At 46.6% G+C, this 16,109-nt stretch overlaps 1 protein-coding gene across 4 annotated transcripts in view; it reads left to right on the forward strand.

Moving 5' to 3' along the window:
* Positions 1–16,109, forward strand: part of KCNAB1 (potassium voltage-gated channel subfamily A regulatory beta subunit 1) — a 332,464-nt gene that overhangs the window by 88,454 nt on the left and 227,901 nt on the right. For 2 of the 4 annotated variants that reach the window (XM_055321089.1, XM_055321091.1), the window contains exon 1: positions 13,382–13,729. The exons of the other annotated variants lie outside the window; for them this stretch is intronic. In XM_055321089.1, coding sequence (XP_055177064.1) covers positions 13,509–13,729 — 221 coding nt within the window. In that variant the 5' untranslated portion in view covers positions 13,382–13,508. Of the gene's footprint in view, positions 1–13,381; positions 13,730–16,109 lie in introns of those variants that run through there. 4 annotated transcript variants of the gene reach the window in all.

The raw sequence follows: 16,109 nt of genomic DNA on the forward strand, positions 1-16,109 counted from the left end.
TCTGAGTTTTGATAGGGAACACATTGAATTTCTAAATCAATTTGGAGAGAATTGCCATCTCAGCAATATTAACATTCCAATTGGTAACCATTAATGTTATTTAGAACTTCTCTAATTTCCTAGTAATACTCTGTAATATTTAACTTATAAGATTCACACTTCTTCAACTTATTTCTAAGTATTTTATCATTTTATAAGTTTTACTAATTTTAGATTTTTTCATTGCTAGTATAAAAATACAATTGATTTTCATATATTGATCTTATATTCTGTGACCATGCTAAATTTACTAGTTTGAATCAGCTTTTGATTACTTTTTCTGTTAAACATTTTTACTCCTTTTGTTGATTTGAGAAACTTTGTTTTCTCTAATGATTATAATATAAACTTACCACAATCTACTTCAAAATAAAATGAGCTTAATTCTGTTAAAACATAGAAATCTTGCTCCAGTATAGTTCCATGTTCCATTCATTCCCCCATCCTTTGTACTATATATTTATACATGTATATGTACATATATCTAATACTATATGCTAGTACTATATGTACTATGTACACAAATACATTTTTTAAAAATCTCAACATAGTGTTAAAACTGACTTATACAGTATTAATATCTTTTAATATTAAACCAAAGTACTTTTCTCATAAATCTTCATTTGTAATAAGTTAAATTTTTGATTTATGGGTAATAAAGAATGCTTTAGTTTAATACTTTTTAGAATTACCTTCATTTTAGGGACTGGTCCACTTTGACCTCAGTGACCATTCTGTAGAATTGATCCCTTGACTACTGCCTTCAATAATCTGGATTCCAAGCTGCTTTTTATAATGAGAAGTACTTAGTCTTTTTAGATTTAATATCCTTCCCTGCTCCTCAACATCGTAAGGCCCATGACTCGAATCTTCTATTCTCCTACTGAGTCTGGAACTTGATTTGAGCTGCTCTAGTCCTGCACCACATGATCCTGTGACTACTAGATTCTAACACCTACCTCTCCTGACATGATAGTTCAAGCTTTTACTAAAAAGAAAGGCATCCATTAAAATAACTTGAGGGTACTCTTGATCAGGAAAATGGTAAAAATAATAAAGCACTGATAAAATCCTAACTGGTTGCCATTTCCTCCATAGCTTGCATACCTCATAGCTTCTGTTATACTGTGTCTTTGCTATTTCTACCTCCCAAGTAGTCCATGTACCATTCTCTCTCCTCCCTGGGCCAATGCTTCTTCCAGAGAAGCCCTGGTTTAGTGGAGGGATCCGTTCTTATGGAGTGTGGTTACTGATGATACCTTTATGTGGATTCTTTCATGCGTGATCTCTGTACCTAATCTAGTACTGTTGACTCTGGGCAAAGAGCTACTGTAGGGCATGGGAAGGGCCACCTGCTCGTATTTGACCTATGAAGATTCTTCTCTTTTCTCTTTGTTTTCACCCTGTCAAAGAAACCACTCTCAAATGGGAGCTCTCAAACCTGTACTCGAGTGAGTTTTAATCTCCATATAGTCGTGGGTGGTTTTGTTGTATCTTGAGTTTTACTCTCTTGTCAGGACAGAAAGCAAGTGTAGTCCTGCTGCCCTTCTCTCATCTTTTCTCCACTCTCTCCCATTTAACAAATGCTTTCCTCAAACTGACACTGGTCAGTTGAATGGTAGTCCCCCAAAATACGTTTATATATTAATCCCTGAAACCTGTGAATGGGACCTTATTTGGAAAAAGTATCTTTGCACATGTAATAAAGATTGTGAGATGAAATCAACTTAAGTAGGTCTGAAGTCCAGTGACAAGTGTCCTTATAAGAGACCCGAGAAGACCGATACACGGAGGCGGCCATTTGAAGGTGGAATAAGAAATTGGAGAGCTGAAGTCACGAGGAATGCTGACGAGCCACCAGAAGCTGAAATGGGCAAGGACCAATTTGTCCCCTAGAGCCTTCGTAGGGGGCATAGCCCTACTCACACCTTGATTTCAGACTTCTGACCTCCAGAATTGTGAGAATACATTTCTGTTGTTTTAAGTTACTTAGTTTGTGATAATTGGTGACCATCGCCCTAGGAAACCAAGACCCTGCTCTTTTCCCAAAACTGACCAACCACCTCCTGTGGAATTCAGTTAGATTATGCTCAAGCCTTGTGTGTCTCTTCAAATCCTTCCCTACATTTGATTTTGACTAAAATTCTTCTTTCTCAGTCCCCTCCTCATTCCTATTCCTTTGCCAACATTTCCTAACATCTATACAGAAATACCATATTGAATTATTCCTTCCTTCTCTCATTTCATCACCATAGAACTATTTCAAAAACAAGTGGATGGAGCAAAGGGTAAGTGCAGAATACTAGGGAAAAACTACAATTAGAGCTCAGAAATTTCAGCATAGTGATTGGACTACTTTATAGCATATTTCCACTCAATTTTGGCATTATCCCAGAGCTTGGTATAAATTCATTTATTCAGCCAATGGAAATTAATAAAGCACCTGTCTGCATGGCTGTCTGAAAGATTGAGACGTGCCCTTTTCCCCTAAGGGGCTCAGCTCCCATTAATTTGATTAACTATGAACCAACATAGGTTCCCTTCCCTTTAGTAGAGGCCAACTCCGGGGGAGGGTCAACCAGGCTTAGCTTGGTATAATTCAGTCACTATTATCAAAAATTCCTTTAATGTCTAATAACTATGGTCTTAAGGGATCAAACCACTTCTTGCCTGCTTCCCCAGCAGGAATCCATATAAAATCTATAGCAAAACAGTGATTTGATTTGATAAGTTATTTTCCACATCAGTTAGCATAGCTTAATGGTCACATCCTGGATACTTGTTTGTTAAATGGCACTAAACCGACTCAGTTTGTTTTATCTCTGTACTGGGTGCTGTGAAATAAAGTCTTGGTCTTTCGCCCATAAGTATACCTATAGGCTCCTGATTGCTTCAAGCATCATTTCTTTTTCTCTGAATATCCCTTTTCTTTTTGCTCCCTAATATGAAAGTATATACCTATAGCAGGAAATCTATCAAAATTAAGGAAATAAAAATTAATACTTCCACCATCCATAGGTGACTACTGATAATACTCGAGTATCTCCAATATACCCAGTATACCAACTACATTTGAATATATCCTTTGGTTTCTCTGCAGAGGCAGATAATTTTTGCTTCTGTCAAAATAGTCTGCTGTACATATTTTGTAAACAGTTTTTTTTTTGAGAACACAGTGCACTGTGAACACTTTCCCAGTCTTTCTGTTAGAACTGGCAGTGAGAAGTACAATTCTTTTGTCAGCAAATTTTACCTTATAGCTTGCTGATTCTAGCAGTCTCCTACTGGCCCACCCTATTGGTTTCCAGAGGGATCTTCCAAAAATACTGCTCACCCACCTGTCCCCAGACCTGAACCCTTAATGAATGTTCTGTCTTCAACCTCCCTGTGAATGCCCTGAGCAGAGAGAGTCTTCACCAGACTTTTATTCCAGGCTGTCCTGGAATCAACTCTAGTTGATCTATGTATATTGGTTTTTGCGTCATTTCTTACATAAATCCTCTTTTTAAATCAGGTTCCATTCAGAGTGCTTTGCTCATTGTTCCCTAAGTGGTCCCTCAACATCCCCATCTTTGCTTAAAAAAAAAAAATTTAATCTGCCCATGAGCCTCCCTCACCCACTTTCTTTCCTTGCTTGGGTTCTTTTCTCTCCTTAATGCCCAAATCTTTTCTGACATTACCATAGTCTCTTGAACTGCCTCGACCTCCAGTGAGGTCTTCCTCTAGAGTCTCTATCAGCTAGATCACTCATTCTGACCTGTAAGCAGCTTAGCCATCAAGGAGTGTCTGCACACTCCCCAGGCAGGAAGGGAACCCTATGGGAAGGGGCTGAGGGCTTCACCTCTTGGCTCCAATTTACCAACTGGACAATGGGAGATGCCTATTGACATGGTGATCAATGTGGGTGGTGACAAATAAATGACCTAAGGGTAGATGATGTATGAAAATGAAAAGACAAAGGAACACTTTGTCTTTTGACACATCAAAAAGTATTCAATTACATAAAATGACAGCAGCAACATTAATACCACCACAGAACTACACGTGGAAAATAAAAATGTGCAAACCAAATACTGACAGATATTGTTAAAAATGGATAATGACAGACACTTAATGTTAAAAATTAGAAGTCTGGATTAATGTGACTTTTTCCTTCATGCTTCCGTGTATCCCTCTTTCCTCTTAGATGAATTTGTGATAAGGTTGTGATAGAAAAAATTCAAAAATATGTATTTTTTGCAAGAGTAATATATGTGCATTATAAAAACTTCAGACAATACAGTACTTGATAGAAGGCTCCAGCTCTCACTCTGTACTCTCTCTCCCCCAGAGGAGTTTTATTTTAAATGTGATGAAAGCCTAAGGAGTCGCCTACATTAACTTTCTGTGATCTATCAAAAGGAAGGACTTAGATGGAATCTCATAGGATCTAAGACCTGCTCTTTCACAACACCACCTCTTTGAAAATGAATAGAACAAAGAAGGGAGAGACTACATCTTTTATCAAGATGCATCAGTTATGAGGTAGAATGACAATAGCTTTTCTCACCCTACAAAGACCAACACATTCGAACTGAAACCAGGAAATTTTAGCCCATTCATGTATTTCTAGAAAGACCCTCAGGTTGCTTCCTTTTCTCAGCCCTACCAGGCATGGGTGACTTTATGTGGAAAGCCCTTCTGGAGTCTGATTCACGTTTAGTTTCACAAGGGTGAAGATGATTTTTGTAGCTCCATCTGTAGAACACGTGGTTGAGAGACCAAGTAATTTAAATGTTTGATGAAAGTGGATTCTTTTCTCCCTTTCCTCTGGAATGAGATCGTGGATATACAAGTCTTTGACACAATGCCTGGAACACAGTAGGTGCTGAAAGAAATTTTCCCTTCCTTCCTTCCTTCCTTCCTTCCTTCCTTCCTTCCTTCCTTCCTTCCTTCCTTCCTTCCTTCCTTCCTTCCTTCCTTCCTTCCTTCCTTCCTTCCTTCCTTCCTTCCTTCCTTCCTTCCTTCCTTCCTTCCTTCCTTCCTTCCTTCCTTCCTTCCTTCCTTCCTTCCTTCCTTCCTTCCTTCCTTCCTTCCTTCCTTCCTTCCTTCCTTCCTTCCTTCCTTCTTTTGTAGATTTAAATGGCCATGAAATGAGAGTTTAAAATATATATCTTAGGAATCCTTATAGTTCATCAATTCTCTGAAGCATATATGTTTCCTTTAGTGAAATTGTGACTTAACTTCCTATAGCTGCTGCCTAGGTGACCGTCCTGATGTGGCTGTCAATGCCTGTAAATATGCCTCACAACTTTCAGAGTGGGTGTCAATAAATTTGGGATTTTTTTTTCCTGAGACCATGAATATGTGATTTTTTTTTAAATTCAGGTATAATTAATATATAGTCTTATTAGCTTCAGATGTACAAAGTAATGATTCAACAGTTCTATTCATATCTTAGTGCTCATCAAGACCGGTATACTCTAATTCCCCTTTATTTCACCCATCTTGGGTGACATCTGCTAGTTCTCTGTATTTTTTTTTTTTTGCTAGTCTTTTTTTGTTCATTTTTTTTTTTTGGTTTCTTAAATTCCATATATAAGTGAAATCATGAATTTGTCTTTCTCTGACTTATTTCACTTGGTGATATATCTTCTAGGTCCACCCATGTTACAAATGGCAAGATTTCATTCTTTTTTATGGCTTGGTAATACTCTGCTGTATATGTATACTACCTTTTCTTTATCCATTCATCAGTTGATGGACATTTGGGCCACTTCCACTATTTTGGTATCATAAATAGTGCTGCGGTAAACACTGTGGTGCATGTATCTTTTCAAATTCATGTTTTTATTTTTGGGGGATAAATAGTAGAATTACTGAATCATATGGTAATTCTATTTGTAATCTTTCTGGGAAGAGTCCCCATACTGTTTTCCACAGTGGCTGCACCAATTTATATTCCAACCAATAGTGCATGAGGGTTTCATTTTCTCCACATCCTCCATTGACCTTTGTGTCTATTTTGTGTGTGTGCTAGTACCATACTGTCTTGATTATTATAGCTTTGTAGCGTATCTTAAAATCTGGGATTGTAATACTATCAGCATTATTAAGATTGCTTTGGCTATTCAGAGTCTAGTGAGCATGTTTTTAAAAAATGGCCACATTATCAACGCGAGGGATTACTATGTAGAAAGATGTGGAGACTGATGACTGAGTAAACTATCCAGGAACATCAAATTCTGGTTGTGAACGTGTTTGAGGAATACCTTAACCAATTTCTTTTCTATTTTCCCTTTCATGCATGTACAAGAGTGAAGTTTTGGGCACAAAAGCCCAACTAAGTCTAAAATGTCTTTTTCGATAACTTTAAGTGATTAAAAAAAAAAGTATTGTTTCATAACAATTGACCATAGTTTTTATTTTAGTGGGATGCAAAGTAATAATGTCTTATGATTAATGATATCTTAAATTGACAAACATTTCTGACCAGCTTGTTCTATTATATGGCAACAGCAGAAATCACACTAATGGCTACTAATTGAAGAAGAATTAATGACATTTGCAAAATAAACTGACCACGTGTCCCTGTTTCCCCCCAGCCTTATGTCCAGGTTCTAGGCAAGCTTATGAGAATTTACCTACCATGAAGAGGCCTGAACAAAATAATTTGAGTTGTAAATCTCCTATTTTTCCATTTTCTGCTTCCTATAGCACTGTGGCAGCTTGCCTTGAACACAGGATGATAGATAAATATGGAGATCTTGCATGTCACAAGTTTCTAATTAAGGAAATATTTTATCAGTGGCTATGGGTATAGTTCAAGTGTTAATTGAATGGCTTAACTGTCCTTATTTATGTTTTCTGTTTGGACACGTGGCCAGTGGTGTGAGAAAATTTGTATTTTGTCCTCCGTTTCCTAGTGGGGGTTCTCTGGTGAAACTTTCGCCCAGGGAAGAAAGGTCTATACCTGGAAGTTTCTTCTATTCATCAGAGCCTTGAGTATTTCCAATTTGGCCTCTCAATTTTACTTTCCCCATTATTCTAAAACCTGTGCCCACGCAAATGTAGGCCCATTGTTACTTTCATGGCTGGTTCAATTTGTCAGAACATAGTAAATTGTTCTCCAAACCCAGATGTTAAGAATTTCTGATAAATAGCAGACTCTCATCCTAACAATTTCTCTTGTAACCACAAATAATAGGCACATAAAGGGGCTTGCCATCTGTACACTTGCATGTTTAAAATTCTTCATATAGTAGCAGATTCTTTTCTGTTTCGAATGAATCCAGTTTTGCCTGGCTGCATAATTGAATGTTTCCTGGCCTCCACTGGCTCCAGTTTCCAATGGCATAGAAATCATAAATTCTAAGTGGACTCAGCAAAAAGCATTTGTTTTGACTTGTAAGAAAGCCAGTTATTCAGAAATGTGCCAGGTTATTGGGGAAAAAAATGTTTCTTGAGAATAAAGCATTATGAAATATTTTAAAAGGTTGTTGGAAGGACTACCCCACAGCTACCAAGGGTGGAGGATTTAATTGTTCTGAAAGTTTTAGACTTCTAATGTTGAAATTTCCCCCTCTTAATAAGAATAAGGCTTCTAAAAAAGGATATTCATAAAATGGCACTGGGTAAAGCCCCTCACAAGGATGTTCTTGCATGAGGAGCAGTACACACAGTGGTTGAGAACCAAGTCTGTGGAGGGGGACGACCCCGCGTAGACCCCGGCTCTGTGGCTTCCTGCCTGTGTCACCTTGGGCAAGTTATTTAACTTCTGTGTCTCGTTTCCTCATCTCTAGAACGGTGTTGAAAACCTATTACTCCCCATGGGATTATGTGCAGATTGAGTCCTGCATGCCGATTGTTGAGAGCTCCTAGGATATAGGAAGTATGGTCTACATCTTACTGGTGGTAGTAATTGCTCGGGTCCCCTGGTAGAGCCTGTTTGAGAGATTGACTTCTAACAGCCCTGCCTTTGACAAATGGAGATGGATGCTTAGCAGTTACCAAGTGCCTACTGTAGGCCCAGTACGATTGCTTGTCATTCCTACATGCATCCAGAGAGGCCTATTCTTGCACCATTTTGTGTGCGGACACCAAGGTGCAGGGAGGTGGAGCATCTTGCTCATGGGCGAAGGGAGGAAGAGGACGGCAGGGCTGGGGTTCACACCCTGCTCCCGCTGACCCCACACTCTAGAGTCCTTCCTTGTTAGCGGAAGACTCTATGATGAGCCCGAGAAGACAGGGGGCAAGTTCAGTAGCCTGCAGTCCGCTTCTAAGCGGCTCTGTCGCCATGACTCAATGATATCCTTTGACGTTAATGCCAAAGAATTCCAAGTATCAGGTAATTGAGACCAGCTGAGATCCAGGGGAAATTGCAGAGTAAGCGATTAATTTGGCTCTCCGTGATCCTGTAACCTCCACAGCTCTCTGCAAAAGCATCCTGCTGAATCTGTGGAGCCCTCTCCTATGTCAGATGAGGAGAGAACAGTGGTGCAGAGTATTAGGATGACCCCCGAGGTCACAGGCAGAGCGACAGAGCTGGGTTTGGAGCCCAGGCCTTTGTCTGCTGGTACAGGTCTCTTGCCACCACCCCATGACACGTCTAATGTTGCTGGTTACATGAGACCCTGTAAAGCAAACCCTTGAAAGGGAAAATTGGCAGAAAAAGGAGAGTGTTAATAAGGGAAGGGCACCTGGGTGGCTCAGTTGGTTGGGTGACTGACTCTTGATTTCAGCCCGGGGCATGATCTCAGGGTCATGGGATCCAGCTCTACATGGCTCTGCGCTCAGCAGGGTCTCCTCGGGATTGGGATTTGCGCTCTCCCTCTCCCTCTTCCTCTGTCCCTCCCCTGCACGCAGGCAGGGCGCTCTCTCAAATCTTTTTAAAAAAAGTTGGGGGGGAGTACTAGAAATGTCTTAAACCATCACTTCTTGTATCAAGGATTGCCTTGTAGAGGCTTTTACAACTTTGTGGAATGGAACAAATAGGAGTTATATTTAGAGCTCTTCTTTGCAGTACACTTATAACGTTGGCTCAGGTTGTATAGAGTAGTGCAATAATATCACTGTGGTCTAATAATGGCTTTTAGGAGCATCTTCTCTAGAGTGTTCCAATATTCTCTTGACCAGTAATATAAGTATTTAAAATAAAAAAAAAAAGCAATATACTTGTACTGGTTTGTGAGGGCTGCCATAACAAAATACCATAGATTGAGGGGCTGAAACCAAAGAAATTTCTATTGTCATTCTGGAGACCAGAAGTCCAAGGTCAGGGTGTGAGCAGGGTCAGTTTCTCTCGTTGGCCTGTAGAAGCTGTCTTCTCCCTGTATCTTCACAGGATCTTCCCTCCATGTGTATCAGTGTCCTAATATCCTCTTCTCACAGAAACACCAGTCACATTGGATTAGGGCCTGCCTGAATAACTCATTTTACCTCAATTACTTCCCTAAACACTGTCTCCTATACCATCACCTGCTGAGGCACTTCGAATTAGGACTTCAACATATATGAATGGGGGGGGGGGGTGGACCCAATTTAATCCATAACCTCTGTATCTGCATCTAAAGCTACATCTATGATTATATCATCTGTGGGTCTTATTTGAATCTGAAATAACTGTTCCAAAATCCTATTGTATGACAATAACAGGATTCCTATCTCATTTCCTACTGCAATCAGCATGTGGCCTGTTAGCACTAATTTATTAGGAATGAGCGTTCTCCCAGCCAGCCATTATCTAATTCCCAGACTCCTGAGACCTACTGCTCCATTAATGCTGGGCAGGGTGAGGACAGCTGGGTAAGTCGCCCAGCTGCTGGTGGCTGTCAAAGCCTACGTGGTATCGGATCTGAAGAGGCACACTGTGGGCAGCAAGAAAGAGGCTTGCGCTGCAAGCGATCCTCTGGTCTCCATTCTTTGATTCTCTTTGAGGCAGACTAAAGGCGGATGCTCCTCAATACACAAGAGGTGCCGATGTGAATGTGGGGCAATTATTGGCTCCCTTTAAGTAAGCAGGCTGTGTGAAACTAGAACGTGCAGGATTTTCTTTTTTCTTTTTAAGGAATCAAGTTTATCCAAGAATTTGGCATCTTCCCATATACCTCCCTTCCTGCCTCCTTCTCTCCTTTGCTTCCCATCCCCTCTCCCTCTCAATTATTCATACAGTGAGGGCCTGCTCTATATAAGGCACTCTGCTTGGTCCTGTGGGGGACGGAAAGGTGACTCGGAGGTGCTCCACAAAGCCTGTTTTGTTCTGATAACCTCCTCCCCGACCTGGTTTTGGTTATGCTTTCAGGGAAACCCGAAAGCCGTCTTGGCTAGCTGCGCGCAGATCTCCTGCACCCCCCACACCACCCCTCCCTTGGAAATCGGCAGGCCGCTTACTTCCTTACGTCAGCCCTCAGCCAGCTTCTCGCACGTCCTCCCCCACAGCCAGGGCCCAAGGAAACTCCTGACCCCTCTGGGCCTGTGGTGATCACGCTGTGCCTTGCCTCCCAGGCTGCTTTAGTTTCCTCTTTTTCTGAGCTGTTCCTTTGGATTCCTCCCACTTCTTCCTCTTCTCATTTTGACTCTCCTCTTGATTCACATTGATCATCTCCGATGAGCCAGCTTAGTGTGAAAACATAAAGGTTCTAATGATGTGCTTCCTCTCTGCCCACTGTTATTTATTCCAGGGAACGCAGCTATCTTCAAGAATTCCCTCCTGGGAGCCAAGGGTAAAAAGAAGACATCAACTGTCCCTTTGCACAACCCCCACCCCATCCTAAGGTTATTTCTCCACCACTGAACAGTAGGTAGTATGCTCACTTTCTAAAGTAAGGAGTGGGAAGGTCACGAAGAATAAAGGACGAGCTTCCACAATGTGATTTAAACCTTACCTGCAGGTTATAAAATGTTGAGATTCATCTCTGGAGTAGAATCCAAAATAAGCACATATTCTACTTAAAATTTTCATTCCTATAACTTAATTTAGCTGGAAGAAGTGGTCAGACCTGCTTTTTTTTTTTTTTCCTCTCTCCTTAAAGCACACAGACACAGCCAGAACATGTGTTCTCCCCACACTTGCCAACCCCTGGGAAGACCACCGCCCTCCTCTCCTGTTCATCAGGTTCACCTCCCTTTCCACTCCGGCAAAGTCCCACTTCTCTGAGGGCTGCCCAGGCTTCCGTGAGCTCCTTGAGGTCCAGCCTCTAAGCCGTCTTTGGGCCCCAGCAGCAAGCGGAGTCTGCTGTCCAATAGAGACTCAGTAGAAATGTGGGGAATGAATCAAAGAACTTTCTGTAGCCTTCTGGAATTACTCCCCTGCTTAACTCTAGCATATTTAGCGTCTGTACCACTCATCTGAACGCTGATGCACCCATGACTTGTTAATTAGCCCCTTTAAGACTTTGTCCTTCCCACACAGATTGCCAATTCCTTGAGGGGGAAGGACCGTGCTTCCTCTCCCCCATGTCTCTATTGCCCAGTAGAGAGGTGGTGCTCACAGATACTGTTGATTTAAACGCTGTTCCTTTTTGCTGGACAGCAATGTCTGTTGGGAACCACGCTTAGAAAACTGACTTTGGGGGATCCCTGGTTGGCTCAGCGGGTTGGCGCCTGCCTTTGGCCCGGGGTGTGATCCTGGGGTCCAGGGATCGAGCTCAGCGTCAGGCTCCCTGCACGGAGCCTGCTTCTCTTTCTGCCTCTACCATGAATAAATAAAAATCTTTAAAAAACTGACTTTGCAGAAGCCACGATTCTATTAGGCGTATCTATAAAACGGGTCTACCTTCCCTGAATTTCAAATAGGTAAATTATCAGCCGACGACTGCTTAGTTTTGTTCAGCCCCATTTACGGAGCAGCTCCTTGGCACCTGACGCTGCCCCACAAGATGTGTCTGCCTCCCGTGGATTCAAAGTCAAGGAGGAGGTCTCGCTGCTCACTGGTGACCAAGGTGACCAGGGAGGGGACAGCGTTTGGGCATCGCCGGCTGGCCTGGACCTTTCGGGTACCGGTGGAGACCTGCTGCTCACCCAGGGTGGCTCCTACTGGCTGGTGCCAATTTGCTGCCCCCGGCCCACTCCTCGGTCCTCTGAGGTCCGGGGTGGATCCTCCAGCGAGTTAGCGGGCTTGAGTCCCGCGGGCCTGTACTGTGGCCCTGAGGACGCTTCAAGCCCCCCCCACTCCCGCCCCCAGGGAGCAGGTGTGCAGGGGCCATGACCTCCGCTGGGGGTACAGGGCCATGACCCGCTGGGGCTCAGCAGACCGGGGTCTCCAGCAGGGGCATGCTCCGGTGGTCTCCCCCCCCCCCCCCCCCCCCCGCATCAGGGAGCAGGTGTGCAGGGGCCACGACCTCGACCGGGGTTATGCAGGGGCCATGACTTCGGCTGGGCTCAGGCGGGTCTCCAGCAGGGGTCCGGGCAGCCCGGCCCGCGCCTGCACGGGTGGTTTCCCCTACCCCCCGCCCCCAGGGAGCAGGTGTGCAGGGGCCGTGACCTGGGCGGGGCTCAGGCGGACCGGCGTCTCCAGCAGGGGTCGGGGCAGCCCGACCCGCGCATGCACGTGCGATGCCCCCGCGCGTTCTGGGGCAGCAGCTCCCCGCCCCCCGCCCCCCCGCCCCCCCCCCCCCGCCCCGCCCCCCGCCCCCCGCCCCCGCGGCGGAGCTGCAGCAGGATTCGGTGCGGGTCGGAGCGGAGTCCGGCAGCGAGCGCCTGGGGGCGGGGGGGGGGGGCGGGGAGTGGTCGCTGCCCGCGCGCTCGGCGCCCTGCGTGCAGCCCGGGCTCCCCCGCGAGGAGCTGAGCCGGGCGCGGTCCCCGGGGACCAGCCTGCGGCGGCGGCAGCGGCGGGAGCGGCGGGAGCGGCGTGCCCGCGGAGCGCCCGGCCGTGGCCCGAGGGAGCCGCGTCCTGCCGCCAGCCCGCGCGCCTGGGAGCCCCCGCCCGGAGCGAGCCCGCGCCCGGACCCGGCGCACCGGCGCTGGCGGGGCTGCGCGCGCTCGGCGGCGGCGGCGGCGCGGCTGCGGGAGGCTGCGGGAGGCTGCGGGCGGCTGCGGGCGGCTCGGCGCCGCGGGGATCTGGCCGCTCGGGCGGGCGGGAGGGCGGGCGGCCCCGGAGCTCGGCGAGCCCGCTCCGCGCTCCGGCTGCTGCGCCGCCAACTTCGCGCCCGGCCGCTCCCTCCCTCCCCGTCCCGGCGCCCGGCGCCCAGCTCCAGCTCCCAGGTGAGCCCCGAGCACCGACGGTGCATCCCCCCGCCCTGTCCCAGCGCCTAGCTCCCGGGTGAGCCCCGAGCGCCGACGGTGCATCCCAGCGCCCAGCTCCCGGGTGAGCCCCGAGGACCGACGGTGCATCCCCCCACCCTGTCCCAGCTCCCAGGTGAGCCCGGACGACCGACGGCGCATCCCCCCCTCCCCCGCCGAGGGCAGCGCGGACCCCGCGGCCGCTCCACCTCCCGTGACCGCCTGCGTCCCGGCCGGGCTGCTGCGCGGGGCCGTGCGCGCCCGGGGGAGCGATGCAAGTCTCCATAGCCTGCACAGAGCACAACCTCAAGAGCCGGAATGGGGAGGACCGACTTCTGAGCAAGCAGAGCTCCGCCGCCCCCAATGTGGTGAACGCCGCGCGGGCCAAGTTCCGCACGGTCGCGATCATCGCGCGCAGCCTGGGCACCTTCACCCCCCAGCATCACATTTCTCTCAAGGAGTCCACCGCGAAGCAGACTGGCATGAAATATAGGTACGGATGCGGGGCCCCCGCCGCCGGGGCTTCTGGGTCTGCGCAGGTGCGGTGGGGACAGTTCACGGGGTCCCCAAAAGTGGCCGACACCCCCCCCATGCCCACCCTGGGGAGTGTGTGGGGGATGACTTAGGATCCTCGGGTGTCTCCAAACTAGCTGGTTAGCTGGGGGGCCCCGGGGGCTGCGCTGTGCGGAGCTGGCATCTCTAGGGACGCACCTGCCCTGCGAGCACCTGGGGCGCCGCTGCCAGTCCGCGCGGACTAACGCAGCTGCTGCAAGCGGCTCGCAAGGAGATCAGGCAGTTTTTCCAACGGCAAACGTGTTGGCCCCCTTTCGTGCCACAGGCTCCGCTTCCTGTGATCACACTGCCTTCCCACCTCGGACGGTGTTCTTATTTATCCCTCAAAGGACCAAGGCAGCAAACGCTGGGCCAGCTCTTAGGGAAGTTTTGTTGCAGGAGGAAACACCCTTGAAGGTAAAACAGGCAGAGCGTTGACCCATTTGGATGTAAACGACTGCCCGAACTAAAATGGGGAACTTCTTGTGAAACACGGAGGAAAAAAGTTAATTATTTTAACGAGTTTCCTCATGAGTTTTCCAGCTCCCTCTTCCCCTGGGTGGTTTTCCATAGTTGGAAACCTTCCTGGTAATAGTTGATGCTCTCCTTAATACGGGATGACTTAAATCTGATAAGTAGAAAATTTCATTATTCAATTATGTGACTCCTGCCATCTCCTGCTCTCTGCTTTGCCCTGAGCCTTCCTGGCTGTATTCCTTAAACCTACGCCTGTGCTTTCGTCTCAAAGCATTTGTAGGTGTAGAGGAGAGAAGCTAATGATGTGTATCCCAAGGCTTTGGTTATTCTGCTGTGCAGATACGGTTTTTGTCGATTATTTCCATTTAACCATCCCTCATCTTTGTTAGGAACCAGGTTTTGGAATGGAAGGAACTTGATGCAATTGAAATCATGCACACCTAAGACTTGGCGTGTGGGATTTCGGGAATAGGCACTTAAACCAATTTCTATAACCGTTACCCTTGAAAAAGTTTCTTGGTGGGGTCACGGGAGGGCTTCTCGTTGCAAAAACACCAAGCACGGCTGTTTTGCTCTATTCTGGAGCCATTACAAAAGAAAGCCGTGTGTGTGGCGGCAGGGATGCCACTGGAAAATCAGAGCTAAAGCTCTTTGCCCCAGGACTGCAGGACGACGCGAGCAGCCTGACTCCAGGCAACTCTTGCTTCTCTCGGTCTTTCCGTGGCGGCGAGTGGGCCCCACGCTGCTGCTGTGCTGGGACTGCAGTCCCCGGTGCACTGGCACTTTGTCCTGCTTGTGTGGCGCACACGCAGCCCTGCCCCACGGACACGGCGCTGCATGCGGCTGGGCTGCTGCGCGAGACCAGAGGGGCCCCTGGGACCGGCCGCTCGGATGAGGCAGGTCACAGAGGCCACTGGAACTGCAGCCGCCGGCCTGTTCGCAGCACCATGAGCTTTCTCTTGGTGAATCAGGAGAAATAGCAACGCCTTCACCTCCTGTGGCAGAGTTGCTTAGTTGCTTATGCGTCACTGTGTCTGGTTTTGTGAAGCTGTTCAGAGGGCAGGAGATTTCCATTCAGGTTTTGCTGGTCGCGTTTACAGCTCGGCTGATTGGATAGTGATCGATCCTCTCTTTACGGAAGTTCAACGTGCAAGTAAGATTCACTTGGGCATCTTCCGTTACTGGCAACCGAGTACAGCTCTTCTGACAAAAAGTTAGCCATCTGTGGCTTTTCAGGTTTCTTTGAGTCGTTTGTTGTTTATGGTGATGGGACAAGCTTCTCCCCTCTGATTCGGAACCATTTTCCCTACGATAGGCAGGTGGTTGTGGGTGTGTGCGAGTGTGACTTAACCCCTCTCCCCTTCAAATTCCACTCGGAGTGCCTGCAGGAAAGAGCTGATGAGATTACGCTAAGTGTACACTAAGGCTTTCTTAGGGTTGGGGACAGAGAAAGGGAGGGAGGGACTAGCTCTACGCTCCATAAAATAGGATAGAACTATTTTAATTAGCTGAATTATCCTTGTCTTTGATCTTAATGTCATGTTATGTTATGAATTATCCTTGTCTTTGATCTTAATGTCCCTAAAATATCATGTTATAACAAATAGCAAAATTTTTTAAAGTGGCTGTGTTTACAATGACTTCATCCTTGAAAAGGATTTCCATAGGCATAGCTGAATCTGAGATCTATGAACTATAGAAGATTTTTTAAAAGTCTTTTTGTACATATTTTCCCCAAGGGGAGGCCCCCAGCTTTCATCAGCATTTGAAACGTGTCTACCACTGACTCTTCTTTTTTGCCAAAAAAGCAGTGTCACGGGGTGAAGAGGTATTTTAGTCAACGG

Source organism: Nyctereutes procyonoides, unplaced genomic scaffold, assembly GCF_905146905.1.
Source record: "Nyctereutes procyonoides isolate TBG_1078 unplaced genomic scaffold, NYPRO_anot_genome, whole genome shotgun sequence".
In the NCBI taxonomy this organism is placed as follows: Eukaryota; Metazoa; Chordata; class Mammalia; order Carnivora; family Canidae; genus Nyctereutes; species Nyctereutes procyonoides.